This window comes from Anomalospiza imberbis, chromosome 13 (assembly GCF_031753505.1).
Source record: "Anomalospiza imberbis isolate Cuckoo-Finch-1a 21T00152 chromosome 13, ASM3175350v1, whole genome shotgun sequence".
NCBI lineage: Eukaryota > Metazoa > Chordata > Aves > Passeriformes > Viduidae > Anomalospiza > Anomalospiza imberbis.
In genome coordinates this window covers 20,004,634-20,019,699 of record NC_089693.1, presented here as the reverse complement: position 1 = coordinate 20,019,699, position 15,066 = coordinate 20,004,634, and the positions used below count along the sequence as shown (strand labels likewise).

Genomic DNA, 15,066 nt, shown 5'->3' with positions numbered 1-15,066 from the left:
TTAACATCTTCCCTTGACTTGCTGCAGGTGTTTTTGACTAGTCTCTTCTATTTAAAAGCTGCTAGGGTGTCATATTAACCCAGTAGTGTCTGAATTAATGGCCAGGCTGTTTGCTACCAGCATTTTGGAAGAAACAGTTGTTGAAATTCTGCCTAGCAAAAGCTGCTGGCTTTAGTACTTCTGCTGATGCAGATTGCTTTTAACAGCTGAAGCAGAACTACAATTACATATTCCATAAAGGATTCACTAACTATATGCTGAAAACAAGATGACTACAGTCTTCCTGTTTTTCTCCCCTCTTATTTGGACACAACTGAACTGAAGAGAATTAAAATTGCTCTTTTCCAATAAACAGCTTATTTTGTGCTGTGTTTAAGCAACACTTGATAGCATTGGGAATGTTGTACATTGCAGCAAGTTTTCCTGCTGATCTCATGACGAAGCTTTTACTGGGTAAAAGGAGCCAGAATTTCCTACATTTCACCTTAAACTACAATTACATTAAGGAAATCTTTAAGAGGAACTACTGTTTACAGGTATTGAAAATATGAACTTCATCCATGGTCTCCCTGCTGCTTTTATAGGGTTGATCCTGATAGCCCACTGCATAGTGATCTTCAGGTCTTAAAAGAAAAAGAAGGTGTAGAATACATTTTACTGAACTTCTCTTTTAAGGTAAGTGTCTGTAGCATGAAAAGCTGCAGTTAAATTTGAGGCTTACTACAGAAAATTACTGGAGTGACCCTCAGCTGTTACTTGGGTAATAATGGAATGTAGCATAAAAAAAAGGTCAGGTAAAGAAAACTAACTTAAGTTCAGCACTGAAGCTTCCCAAAAAATGCTTTTGTAGCCAATAGTATGGAAAGTGAATTTTTACAGAACTGAAAAATGTGATTTGACAAATAAGGCTATTGAAATACTTTCTGTTTGGAAGCAGTCTCACAGTGTTTTCCTTAACCTGTTTTTTTATTACTCTTTTCAGGATAACTTCCCTTTTGATCCTCCCTTTGTGCGAGTGGTGTCTCCTGTGCTCACGGGAGGGTAGGTTTGAGTTGCCCTGCAGAAATTGTGCTTTGTGGTAAAAATGTTACAACTTGAAAAACTGTGCTTGCCATAATGTGTAAGAACTGGCCTCTCTGGGGGGCTAACATCGCTCTTCCTTCTCCTGTTGCAGGGTGCTTTGGGTTGGTGCTTTGAATGGGTCTTGATCCTTGTGTTGCCTTAAGTTTGCTGTAAAGTCTTACCTGTCTCTCTCTTGCTGGTAACACTGCCATAAAGTTTTTGTTTAAAAATTCCTCAAATGCTAATCCAAACCCACTAAATCTAATTGAAAACATGCTCCAAATGTCATCTAAAGCATGTTTGAAGTGCTGTCTGTGGCACTTATATATCCATGGAGAGACGATTAAATTCACCTTCCAAGGCTTTTATGCATCTCCTGGTGACAGGAAATGATACCTGCTTTTGAAAATGCAGTCTGTGATAGCTGGTGCTGATTCTTACGTGATCTGAATTGCCATGTATTCTTCTTTAATTCAGTAAATGGTTAGTGCAGTTAAATCGGGTTCCTGAGGAGTGCTGCTATCTCAAAAATAAACAAGCAGACCCAAACACCAGAAAATTCATTAGATTCTAGTTTCATTGTGCTCAGACTTCTTTTTGGAATGAAAAAAGGATGGCTTTTCAGTGGTCATTTCCCTCTGAATGTCATATGGATCTATGAGGTTTAAAAGTCTTGATCATAGAGGAGAATACATTTTGGCAGTGATAAAATCTCTTCCCTAGGTCCAGGTTTTGTCATGGTTTCTTTTAGCTACACATCTCTACCATGTATATGTAGAGTAGCCATAAAAAGTAACTTTGCTTTTCCATGGTCTCTGCAGTTGTGCAGAATAGCTCAGTCAGTGGTTTAAACTAAGTCTAGTTAGCAAACAGCTTTTTTTGTCTTGCTATGTTAATTTTCTTTGCCTAAGTATAATATGGCTAACTAGTTACAATATATTACTGGCTAAAGGGCATTCAGCTTTATGAACAAAGAATTGAACAAACAAGGTAGCAGGAGCTTAAAGTGCTGCAAGCACTTGCATCTTTTTACTAACTGCTGATGTCAAGTATATTTTCTTTTACATTTGTTTCTAGGTATGTCCTTGGTGGAGGTGCATTATGCATGGAACTTCTTACTAAACAGGTGAATATGAGCTCTATTATCTGGATAATAAAACATGCCTGAAAAAAATGAAAATAGGTGCTTCCCTTGAGTTGAGGAATCCTGTATGGAATAAACTACACACTCCAAAGGAAACATGATGGAATTAAACCTCAATCCTACAAGATTGCCTCGCTGATCTTGTTTGAGATCTTACTTTCTGCCTTGGATGGCTTACAAGAGATGTGAGGAAGAGGCAGGCAGTGTGAGCATGTGAACTTGGAGCTCTCAGAATTTCTGTGAGGAAGGCAGTGTGGAAACACATTGTTTTCTTTTCTAGAAGCCTCTTCAACTGCATAAAGTCAGCTCTGGAGAAGTGAGGAATACAGACAATTATAGATTTGTGTAGACAGGGTGATTTTCTCTTTAAAATAAGTAAATGAATGAAGTAACTTACTTGCAGGCTCTGCAGAAACTCTTGTGAGCTGTGGAAGGTAAAGCAATGCCAGAGATGAGCAGAATTCTTACAGTTTACTGAATCGACTTCATTAGATATCAGTCTTTTTGACTTCTTGGAAAAAGGAGTTGTAATTTTTGTTGTGACATTGCTGAAAATGTGTCAATGCTGTAAGGATGGAGCTCTTTTTGTTTCTGTCTTGCTATATTTTGGAAATGTGATTCAGCCTTTTCATTCTTCTTACGAGTTCTTAGTACTAGGACTGTATATAATTTTACAGATTTTCTGTGGAAAAGAAATGTTAACTGAAAATAAGTAGTTAAAACTGGAATGCAGGAAAAAAAAAAAAAAAGCAAGTACATGTTGTATGTTAGCATTCTTTTCCTCCTCCAGGGCTGGAGCAGTGCCTACTCAATAGAGTCAGTCATCATGCAGATCAATGCCACTTTAGTCAAAGGAAAAGCCAGAGTACAGTTTGGAGCCAATAAGGTAAATGTGCTGTGTTTCTCAATTACACAAATCACTGTTGGGCTTCCATTTCCTTGCTGACTCACATAGAAGATGCTTAATGACAAAATTGCTGTGGCAAATATATATGCAATTCAAGTTAGCTGGTGCCTGTATGAGTATTTTATTGGCAACTAAACATTTTTTATGTAATATCAAGCATATGAGTTGGATAAAGCCTTGGGATGGGTAGGATAGGCTTTTGCTGTCCTTGTATTGGCAAGGGAGGGGAGGCAAGGAGGATTAGAATTGGGAGGATTTGGAATTTCTGGCTCTGAGAAGGGAATCCTGAAAGCCAGGAATGTTCTAACATTGTGTATGGACTTTAAGCCCACTGTAGAATTTCCTTGTTAAAACTGTTTTTGAGTCTTGCATGTCTAGATGCAGGTTTTTATGTTAGTTTTTTTCTCCTTTCAGAATCAATATAATCTAGCAAGAGCACAGCAGTCCTATAAGTCACTAGTACAAATACATGAGAAAAATGGTATGTATATTCTTGCCACTTTGTTCTTGTCTGCACAGCACCCTGGGAATTGGTGTTTACCACAGAGAAACTTGAAATGACAAAGTGTCTTGTTTTGGCTTGGGAAGACCATAAATGTTTCTTCCTCCTTTTCTTCTTGCACTAGAAAAACAGTAGTGCTTAAATAACTTCACTGCAATCACTGCACCTTTTCTGGTTTACTTGAATGTTGTATATGTTCCTGCTGCTTCTTGAAAGTCACCTGCATTTCATTTTCAGCCAGTTGATCTAGGAACTTCACTACTACTGTAGCTTTAAGGACTCTTAATGTTGGCAAAGTATCTGCTGGGAGTATATCCCTTTCCCTTAAAAATATTGTTTCAATGTGTCAAGAACCTAGTGAAAATAACATTAATGAAGCAAGACAGTGGGGAAAAAAGACCTGAGACTAAAACATACAAGAAGTCCAAGTGAGGTGTACTAGCTGGGAAAGTGTACAATAGAATAGAGAAAAACCTGTTTTGGTATGGGCTTTTTAACGTCTCTGCTGCATAAAACAAGTGTACAAGTGCTTTAGATGTAACTGAATTTACTGTGGCAGTATGAGAAGCCTGAGGCTTTAAAAGGTTTAAGTAGCTTACATGTTACATAAAGGCAGTCAGCAGAATTGGTACTCTGGTCTTGTGATGAGGGAGTCAGTGCAGTTACACTTCCACGATGTTCGGGGCTCTGGGTTGGACACAGTGTCCAGGAACTGAGGTTATTGTAAAGGTGTTTGTGTGACTGCAGTGAGCACCTCAGCTTCCCTGCTGCTAACACGGAACAGAACACCTGTACTCTTGGGAGGAAGATCAAAGATAATGACTTCAACATCATCTCCAATTTTACAGTATTTTGATCTTGCCGTTAACTGAGCCTTTTGCTCTTTTTGTTTGCTACAAAAGCCAGCGTGGCTGTTTACTTTTATGTGCTACAAGTGATCAGTCCTGCCTCAGGATCTGTACACAAAGCATTCACAGTACCCAGTGCTGCTGTGAAAGGTGTCTTAAGCTTAGAGCTGCTATGTGCCCTCTGGGACAGCACAAACAGGCCTTGTAGTCACTGCACACATGTTTAAAGGAAATGTTACAAGAGGGGCTGGGAGAATTAAGATTGGAGCTCTGGAGGTCTCTAGAAAAAGCAGTGCACACCTGATCAGGTATGATTCAGCTACTAAACATGTCAAACTATGTGAGGAGACCTGTTATCCATCTGACATTTCTGAGCTTATTCCTACAGTAAGATTTGCAGAAGTAGGATAAACCATTCAGTTGCTCATGCATGCCTAACTCTACAGTACATAAAATAAGTGTCCCAGTGCAGTCATGTTTGTATGCCTGTGTTTTAAGTAGCTTGAAGACTTGGGATTTTACCTCCCTTTTATTAAGTTTGGTTAGAGCAATCCTCCTTCAGCAGCTTCCTCTTGTTGGTGTTCCGCTTGTCCAGCTCGGAAGAGCTGCTGCCGTAGAAATCCGTGTGTGCACACCCAAATACCAGGTCAGATCCTGGTTTGTGCCACATGGTTTGTCTTGCACTGCTGGCCTACATCTAGGGCACTGGGTCTCGCTGAGCTGGCCTGCTTTAAGAGGGAAGGACTGAGCCAGGTTAGGCTTCCATCTCCCACAGGTAAAGAGTAGGATGGTCTGGACACAGCAGCATTGGTACCTAACATGTCTCTGTTCTCCACAGGCTGGTACACTCCTCCAAAAGAAGATGGCTAATGCTGAGGACTGTTGTATACCTGGACCAATGTCAACAAAACAAGCTCTTTTTTATGTTTTCCAACACACAGACTCAAGCTATGAGTGCCCCTATAACAGCTGTACTGAGGACTTTAGCTATTAGATAAGTTAGTGGATAATCTATCAACTGACACGTACAGAATAAGTTACAGCCTTACCATTCCGCTCTTCTTAGGCATCTGGACTGAGCAGTTTGGGCCTTTACCATATTTGTTCTTATGGATTAAGCAGATTTGGGCCACGCCCTCCCTTCTCCCTTTTTTTATTTGAAAGCATAAACTCTCCCTGCAGCAGGCTATTGACTTACTAAAGATCATACAATAGGGGTGAGTTGTTCACACACTTCTGTGTATTTCTTACTTTTTGCAAAAGGCAGACTGCAGAGACTTGCATTGTATTGTTTCATTTAAAGCCAAGAAGTTTAATACATTGTTTAATACTGTTTTAGGAAATGTCAGGTCTTGCAAATCACAGTAGTTTTTCTGGTCTAAAATGACAGCGTTTGTAGTATTTTCCAAATTAATGATATAGGAAAAACACATGTATGTTAAGTCATTAAACATTTTTCATGGCTGTATGAGAATACGAACTTTTTATTGGAAAAGATGCTCTTTGTTTAGATTATTTTAATTTTTCTGTTTGTTTTTTTTTTTTCTTTTTTATTTTGTTTTGGTTTTTTGGTTTTATGCAGAGCAAGGCTGTGCCAATAAAACCTTGTAACTAGTCACGTCCACTGGGGCATCAGAATTTGCTGGGCTGTTCCTGCTACTTGTTGGCTCAAGCTCCTTAACAAGAAGAGCCACAGTATGAAGCTTGAAGTTATTTAAAATACTAAAAACCTTTCTAGGTGTTCCATTTTATTAACGGGTTGTTGCAATCATTTCTAAACTAATGAACTTATAAAGTGATTGGCACAAATTGAGATGAAAGTCCTTGAATTAAAAATTTTTATATAAAAACTACAGTAAAGTACAAAAACATGTCATCCAGTTCAGAGGCATAAGAAATGCTGCCATAGTCTTGACGGTGGCTTTGTTATTGAAAGACTAATGGGAACTGTTCTTTCTTTATTAGGAGATGAGTCTGGGTCTGTGTACTTACAAATTTCATTGCCTTACCGGAATCGACTCTTATTTTGGCTGTAGTACTAGTCCTTAGGCGTGTGCACTCCTCGGGGCCGAGCGAAGGGTGTGTTCCACGGATTAAGCACTTCCAGAAGTGCAGAAGCATGTTTTTATGGGTTTTTTTTTTAGTTGACTATCGAACTTGTGCTCTTTTCTCTCTCAGGCGCCCGCGGGTCCTTGTGCATTTGCTTCTAGATCCAGTTTTTAGCTCGAGAGAAACGCCCTGGGCGAGGTTTGGCGCCGCTCCCAGTGCGTGCTGTTCCCGGTGCGCCGGGGCTGTGCCGCTGTCCGGGCACGGCGGGGCTGGGGGCGGCCCGGCCTCCGCCCGCGGCGCACGCTTCGGTTTGGGTTCCATTTCTTCTGGCAGAGTTCCTTGGCAATGTACAATAATTTGTAAACTTGCATCAAGTTTATGAATAAAAAGCATTTTACGAAGCGCTGTGTCCGTGCTGGGGCCCGGGGCGCGAGGGAAAGGCGGGAGGCGTAGTGGGACGGCTCCTCCCCGCCGCCAGGCGGCGCCACTGCGCTGACTGTGCCCGCTGCGCCGACCGGAAGTCGCCTCAGGCCGGCGGCGCGCGGGTGACGCAGGGCAGGGCAGGGCCGGGGAGGCGGCGGGGCCATGGAATCCGCGGCGAAGGGCGGCTACGTCCTCGCCAACCTCGCCGAGGTGGTGGAGCGTGTCCTCGGCTTCCTGCCCACCAAGGCGCTGCTGCGCGCCGCCTGGTAAGGGCCGGGGCGGTGGGGCGGGCGGCGGCCGGCTCCGGTTTGGTGGGGGCGGTGCGGCTGACGCGGTGCGTCCGTGTTGTGTTGCAGCGTGTGCCGGCTGTGGAGGGAGTGCGCCCGGCGGACGCTGCGGACGCGGCAGCGAATCGCGTGGGTGTCGGCGCTGGAGCCGGGCCCTGCCGAGAACCACGCGCTGGTGCGCGCGCTGGAGCGCGAGCTCGAGGTGAGGGGTGGCGCGTTAACGCACCGGGCGAAGCGCCGAGGATCTGCGGTTCTGGGCACTTATTTCATCGCGGCCGTCTCGTTAAGAGGTTAACCCTCACAGCCTGGGAGACACTGAGTGACACTGCGGGACTTTGTCTGGCAGGATTTCTTTCCAGTGTTAACCCGGTGCTGGGTCTCCACCGCACAAAGATTCATGTCAGGGCCTTTAGCAGTAGACAGATCAGTGTTAAATCGACTGGGACAAGATGGGCCGGAAGCAGCTCTGCAGTGTTTACCAGCATCAGCGCTGGTGAACGGTAGATGCCAACACCATGAATGCAAGGAGTTTAGATGCTGCCAAAAGGAGGAGAGTCATGGGCCAGTCTGCTGAGCTGTTCTTGCTGCTGTGAGGTCTGGGTCAGCTTCCTGCCTGTGGGCAGAAGTGCCCCTGGGCACTTCTGAGGCTAATGAGAGGTTAGCTGTTGGCTGGCGGGAGTCTGGTGAGGCGGGAGGGGACCCGTGTGGGCTGGCTGTGGAGCAGGAGCAGTTTATCCTCGGTTTCTGCCCCCACTTTCCGTCCTCCACTCTGTCCTGTTGTGGCATTCACGTTCTCTGGACAGAGAGACAGAATTCTCTCAGAAGCACAGAGAGAAGAAGAGGAAATAATCTTTATCTCTGCTCCTTTGTTTTCCCCATGTGGAATGTGATATGGAGATTGTTCACCTGAAGTGATTGCCGCATTGGATTCTGGTGAAGGTTGTTTGGGTTCGATGACCAGTCGGATCCAGCTGTGGCTGGGACTCTCAGCAGGCAGTCATGAGTTGGTTGGTTGGTAGTTAGTTGATAGGTAAGTAAGAAGTATGTATGTAGAATAGGATAGTTGCTCTTTAAATAGTATATTAGTGTAATATAGTATAGTTTTAATAAAGCTATCCTTCAGCCTTCTAATCTGGAGCCAGACATCATCATTTCTTCCCAGCTGGGGTTGCTTTTTTTACTATAGTCCTGTCTTATATACTCCTCCGCCTGTGTCTTTGCAGAAGGTGCACGTGCTGCCCCAGACCGTGCTCTACATCGCTGATGCGGAGACGTTCAGCGGGCACGAGGAGTGTCACGAGCAAAAGAAAGGTAAAGCCTGGACCTAACTCACTCCCACTTAAAGATATGCTGGGATGTGAGTAGAGCATAGTAAACTGACAGGGACTTTTCTGTGTTTCGGTTTCAGTGGAAAGGAAATGTTTTGCAGAAACCATGAGTGCATAGTGTCACATTTGTGGTACGAAGCAGCTCACAGATCTGTGTTAATGTGCACAGACGGGTTCCTTTCCTTTCCCTTCCGTGGAGAACGCTGAGCGTTTGCCTGCCCGCAGCTCTCAGGGAGCAGCACAGACCAGCGTGCTGTTACCAGGGCGGCCACTGATGGGCAGCATCGGTTAAACAGGACGGGATTTGCTTTTACTGCTGTCTGATGGTTTTATTGGTTTCTTTGTATTTTAACAGCCAGAAAAAGAAACAGTAAAGAAACAGCACTCGCACTTGAAAGGTTGTTGCCAAAGCGATGTCAGGTTCTTGGACTGGTCACCCCAGGGATTGTAGGTAGGAGCAAAATGTGTGGGTTTTTGAGAGATCAGCTTGAAGGTGTCATCTCCCACCTTGTTCAGCACTGGTTTCAATTTAAGGCGTTCGCAGTGTCACTGCTAAGTGACGTGGAGCTTACTTAATGTATTGCAATTATAATTATAAGGGTTGATTTAATTAGGCAGGCAGCTTTCCCTGGCGCCTTAATGTACTTATTGGATGTTGCTTGGATTTATGTATACATTTCAGTTATATTGTGTCTAACTGTAGAGGGCATCCTGGTATATACCTGTTTGAAATGGTCTAGCAGGAGGCAAATGCAGTAACTGGAAAATTCACGGCCTCCTGTGGCAGGCTTTTTCTCATGCTTCACTTTTGTCATTAGAAAGTTGTTTTTTTATGGTTTGTCACCTTACATTCACTTCCCATATTGTAAGGAAGGTATTTTGATTGTTGTCATTGCCATATTTTAATAATACACTCCAAATTTTTGTGTCAGTTTTGCTTTATACTGTCATCATATGCTTATAGGACACCTTAAAAACTTGAGTATGTCTGTGTGCCTGCAGAAGTTGGCTGGAAGGCTTGTGTTGCACTGTTCTTGTTTTCCTAATGTTTTATATTTGGTGTGACTGGGGAGATATGTGTAAATATATCCATGTCTCCGTGTCAAAACTGGCTTCAGTGTGATCGATAGCCAGCAGGACTATGCATTTCATCTTTCCAAAGCATTAACAAAAACAAGTTAGTTTTCAATTAGATAAGTTGTCATGGAAATAGATTGTCATGTTTTATATCACCTGAGCTACCTCTTTCTGCCCGTGTTAGTGTAAATGAATGTACTAGAATCTCTGAACACAAGATCCTTGGTTTTGTCTCCGTAGTTACCCCGATGGGTTCAAGTAGCAATCAGCCGCAAGAAATTGAAGAGGGCGAAGCTGGGTTTGCTCTGTTGTTTCCCAAAATTGATGGGGTGAAAATTCATACTTTCCATTTTTCTAAAGATGTGAAGAACAGGGTCTTTGATGAAAGCAAATTTGCTGAAGCAGGTATGTCATTTTTCTCTCCTTTACGTGGGCTTTTGTGCAGTGCTGCTGTCTGAAGTGCCAGTCTGGAGTTCTGAGTAGAACCAGCAGCTTCTGTACTGGCTCCAAGAGCCTCTGTGGGGCTCCAGCTGGTGACTGTGCATCTCTGCTCCTCCCTCTGGACTACTAAGGGGAAGTTATCCCTAGTATCGGTTTCCCGTTATCTCAGTTATGATTCAAGCGGAGCTGTTCAGAGAGAGGTGTGATGTATTATTTGAGGAGAAGCTAGGATGGTTGGAGTTCACGATATAAAAATAAGGGGATCAGTGTTGGCTTTTGTTTGTAGGTCTGAAGAATAACCCAGATCTCCGTGTTGTTCTTCTGTTTGGCTACAACTCCTGGAAGACTGGAGCTACTCGATTTCTTCATCAAATAGTCAATCCATTGAATGAGAAAAGTATCATCCTGGCTGGGGGACAAGTGGAGAGCTTTACATCACTGACCTCTGAGAAGTAGGTATTTTTTCTCAAGGTAAATGATGAAAAAGATTTAACATGAGAGAAACATTGCGGATCTATAGCCTTCTAGTTATACTGAAAATCCCCTTTACCAGTAGTAAAATAACAATTTCTTAAAGGGGAAAAAATGTTACAACTGCTACAGCTGTCATGTAGCCAGAAAAGCTGGAAGCTTGCTATGGCTGTGTTACAATTTGGATTCTGGAAACTCAGCTAGGAGAAACCCAATGAAAAGGAGATTTCCAGCTTCAGATACCTTTTTGTGTTTATTGCAGTCAGCATTTCATCTCTGGAGTGCAGGTAGACGAGTGCCCATTGTGACAGAGCCCAGGATGTGAACATGTGTTTGTGTATCTGCCTCAGTTTGGCTCAGAGCACGGAGCTGTAGCTGCACCCACAGCAAGGCTGTGCCCCAGGAGCTCACCTGATCCACCACGGCTGCTGAAGGACGTGGCACTCCGTCCTGTGGAGCACAGTGCAACCATGCCCATAGCTCCTCTTGTCCCACTGGGCATCTGGAGTTCATACTAATATCGGCGTTTTTCTTGCATCTGATTTTGCCAGCAGCACCATTGCCCCAGATAAGAGAGCTGACCTTAAATAAAGTCACTGCAGATAAAGGTTAAGTACATAACTACTTAACCTCGTGTGTCCTGGGCAACCAATTTAAAGCAACATGAATCTGAAACCTTTACTGACTGCTGCCCTGCTTTGATGCATAAATCCTCAGTGCCTTTGCTTGCCTTAAGTTTAACTGATGTTTTAGTTGGAATTGCAGAGCTATGACATACACAAACTACTGAGTTTGGTATGAGTGAAACAAGTTTATGGTTAATACCTAGTAATGGATGTGGAAGTTTTCCTTGTGTAAGGTTGCTACACAAAAACATTGCTAAAATATGAAGTCTTTGGTTTGCTTTTTAACTTTGGATGGTATCAGAATCACTGCAATGTCAGCTGCGTTGAACCTGCGTCTGCCACAGCAGCAGTTTAGTCAGGTGAGAAGTGGTCCCCCAGAAACATTCTCTAACTGGGTGCCCGTTGCCTTTCAGTAACCATGCCCAGCCTGGTGACGCCTGCGGTGTGGTTGGGTTGGCTTTCAGCGGTCCCCAGATCCAGAGTGCCACTGTCCTGCTAGACCAGGATGTGGCTGATGAGAGGACAGCAGAAGCGGCCATGCAGCGTCTCAAAGCAGCAAACATCCCCGAGCACAACACCATTGGCTTCATGTTTGCCTGTGTTGGCAGAGGATATCGGCATTACAAAACCAAAAGGAATATGGAAGCAGATGCATTTAGGAAGTTTTTTCCAAATGTACCCCTCTTTGGCTTTTTTGGACATGGGGAAATAGGATGTGATCGAATAGTTACTGGGAATTTCGTGTTAAGAGAATGTAATGACATAAAGGATGACCTGCTTCATGGTTATACTACTGTTATGACTCTTATTCACCTTGGTTCAACTAAAGCAAACCAAGCATAAGTAAAGTTTAATGCTTCAGGGAGCTGTTTGTTTCGTTCCAGAGCTCAGAAGTCTGGAAGAGTGGACATCTTGCAGTCAAAGCCCCTTCCAAAACATAGACATCATTTTGGTAATATTACTGAGTCTTGTAGTTGCAATAGCGTTTACTGTACTGTCTGTGAGAAAGCCTTGCATTTTGTGTAATCCCCTGTACAAATCAGAATTGCAGGAAATTATATTTGATGGAATTCTGCATTTGAAGAAAGCCTTTTTTTCTTCCAAAATGAAAATGGTTTCTACAAATCATAGAATGTGCCGAATTGGAAGGGACCCACCAGGATCATTGAGTCCAACTCTTGGCCCTGAACAGGACACCCCAAGAATCCCACCAAGTGCCTGAGAGTGTTGTCCAAACTCTTCTTGAGCTCAAGCAGGGCTTGGTGCTCTGACCACTTCCCTGGGGAGCCTGTTCCAGTGTCCAGCCACTCTGGGTGGAAAACTTTTTCCTGATATCCAACCTAAACCTCCCTGACTCAGCTTCATGCCACTTCTCAAGTTCTGTCAGTGTTCATGAGAATGAAGAGATGCTGAAGACCGCAATGAGGCCTCCCCTCAGTCTCCTCCAGGCTGAGCAAACCAAGTGTCCTCAGCCACTCCTCATAAGGCTTCTCCTCCAGATCCTTCACTTCCTCATGGCATTCCTCTGGACCCCCTCTAAACTTGATGTCTTTCTTATACTGAGGTTCCCAAGACTGCCCACAGGACTGGAGACTGCCCAGTGCAGAGCGGAGCAGCACAGTCCCCTCCCTGGTCTGGCTGGTGGTGTTGGGCCTGACGCCCCCCACACGATTGGCCCTCCTGAGTGCCAGGGCACGGCTGGCTCATACCCAGCTTCCCATCGAGCCCAGCTCCCTTCCTACAGCTGCTCTCCACCCTCCTGCTCCCCAGTCCCTACACACAACCAGCATGGCCCCGTCCCAGGTGCAGAATCCAGCACTTGCCATTGTTACATTTCACATGGCTGGTGATTGCCCATCTCTTTTTGTCAGTGTCTCTGCAGGGCCTCTGTCCTTGAGGGAGTTGACAGCTCCTCCCAATTTAGTGTCAATGGCAAACCAAACCCAAATGTAGAAAGAAACAGTACTTTGATGTGCTCTATTTAAGTATGTAAAGCACTCTAGGAAAACTACTGATGCATTAAATCTATCATTTCCTGGATTTTATTTCTCAAGAGATGCAGAACTTTCCCAGAGTACTATTTACTAAACTGAGCAGTTTTACTAGATAAAATCAATGAAAATCTTTAGAGAAAAGTAACAAAGTACTTGTTAAATAAAGATAGAAGTATGTCAAAGTACCTTGCCTTCTATTCTTAGAGTAAAAGGTCTCATTTAAAGATGTTGCCCAGCTAAGAGTTCAGCTGGGCTCACCACCTTGAACTGAATTTCATTTGCGTAACTGTGTGGTTCAGAATATAGTGGTTGCCTCCTCTCCTCTAGTGTGATTACAGTCTTTTAAATCCAGAGTACTTAGAAATAAGTCTTATCTGTCTTTAAGTTTCTTTAGGAGGTTTTCTGCTCTTAAATTTGGAATTGTGTGAGACACAAGATCTAGCTATATTATATTTATATAGAGACTTTAAATAAAACTTGTGCTTCTGCATGTTTTTCCCATGCTTTTAAATCAGTCACCTGTTTTGATTGCTGCAGCTGGCATGCAGTATCAAGTAAGTAAATTCAGCATAGTCTCAGTATAGCTAATAATATATTTGCCACTTTTTAAATTCTTTCCTCCCTTTTATTTCCACTTTGTAATAGAATGACAAGAAAATAAGATTAATTTTGTACTATATCACCTGATTTCCAAATGCTAAATCAAGCACCTGGCCCATTTTCAGTGTAGTAAAAAGAAAATACTTACCTGTATGTTGTACAACAAAATAACAATTTTTGCCACAAATGTTATTTAAGGAAGACTTCAGTTAGCAACTTTATGCCCATGTCTAGTTAAACTTTTCCTGAACTTGGCCTAGCAAGCTTTAGTAGGGGTGTATTTGTGCTGAGCAGTAACTGTTAGTGTCAGTGTGTGTTGAGCACAGACAGCACTTCCCCATGGCTGTATTGATGGAGGGTTTTTTCAATTAGAAGACAGTATGAGCTGTGAACTCCCAGTGGCCATCTGTGAATGGGCGATTAGTAAGTGTGGATGTGACTTGGACAACATTTAGTTCTTTCATTTAGAGGGAGAGGTGTCTGGAAGTGGAGTATGGTTGAATTTTCAGAGAAGCCCCTTGGTGGGAGGTGACTGTTTTATTTTAACATAACCAGAATGTCACATTTGGCCCTTTATGTCTAACAGGACAGAAAGGAAATGTTTCATTTCTGTAATGCAGATAGGATTCCTGGTGCTGCCAGCCATGCTGAGCAGCCTAGGGAGGTTAACTGGCTGCTGTGTTAGAGTAGTTGAAGAGTGGTCGGCCACGTGTCCTCAGTAACAGTGCAGACTCAACCAGAAGGTCGGAGAAGTTGGTGGTGAGCTCAGACAACGGCACAGCTAAACCAGAACCGCTAGGCCGGTCTGCAGGGGACAGTCAGCAGGTCCTGTAGCTGAGGAAGCTTCAGAGTAAACAGTGCAGAAAAGGGGGTGGAGGGGTGGGGGGTCTGCATCAGAATCCAGGAATCCTTCTCTTCAGCATCAAGAAGTGTGGGGATGTGCCCAAAACACCCTAGAACCATGCACATAGCTGGAACCAATACAATATCTGTCCCAGGCCACATCATGCCTTCCATGTGACAGGGAAATGGTGTAAGTGATAAAATTGCAACATCTCTGATTAAAGTGTTTTGCTATCCAAATTAATTTTGCCTCCATTCTGATATTTGCTCTTCAACCACAACAACTCCTGAGAGAACTCCAAATATATTTGCTTACGAGGTGCGCGTACCAAAAGGCAGAGATAATTGATAGAAAGTTGTGCAGTGCCAAAATTTATACTTCTGTCACTCAAAAGAAGCAAGTATGAGGTTTTAAAGTAGGTAAAGTTACTTAAATGAGTATTCAGTGATTGAGGCAAATGTAA

At 43.5% G+C, this 15,066-nt stretch overlaps 2 protein-coding genes across 4 annotated transcripts in view; both read left to right on the top strand.

Annotated features, from left to right (window-relative positions):
• The window catches only part of UBE2Q2 (ubiquitin conjugating enzyme E2 Q2), a 45,853-nt gene extending 39,510 nt beyond the window's left edge, over positions 1-6,343 (top strand). For both annotated transcript variants that reach the window (XM_068204412.1, XM_068204411.1), the window contains 6 exons: positions 585-675; positions 983-1,041; positions 2,140-2,188; positions 2,997-3,092; positions 3,528-3,594; positions 5,302-6,343. In XM_068204412.1, coding sequence (XP_068060513.1) covers positions 585-675; positions 983-1,041; positions 2,140-2,188; positions 2,997-3,092; positions 3,528-3,594; positions 5,302-5,333 — 394 coding nt within the window. In that variant the 3' untranslated portion in view covers positions 5,334-6,343. The remainder of the gene's footprint in view (positions 1-584; positions 676-982; positions 1,042-2,139; positions 2,189-2,996; positions 3,093-3,527; positions 3,595-5,301) is intronic.
• Positions 6,344-7,058: 715 nt separating this feature from the next.
• FBXO22 (F-box protein 22) lies at positions 7,059-14,846 on the top strand. Of its 2 annotated transcripts, XM_068204421.1 has the most exons (7): positions 7,059-7,201; positions 7,292-7,424; positions 8,446-8,533; positions 8,906-9,001; positions 9,868-10,032; positions 10,355-10,520; positions 11,579-14,846. In XM_068204421.1, the coding sequence occupies exons 1-7, from the start codon at positions 7,098-7,100 to the stop codon at positions 12,006-12,008; spliced, it is 1,182 nt and encodes a 393-aa protein (XP_068060522.1). In that variant the 5' UTR covers positions 7,059-7,097; the 3' UTR covers positions 12,009-14,846. The 2 variants fall into 2 exon arrangements, with proteins under 2 accessions (XP_068060522.1, XP_068060523.1); XM_068204422.1 differs by lacking the exons at positions 7,059-7,201; positions 7,292-7,424 and adding an exon at positions 7,742-7,816.
• The last annotated feature ends 220 nt before the right edge of the window (positions 14,847-15,066 follow it).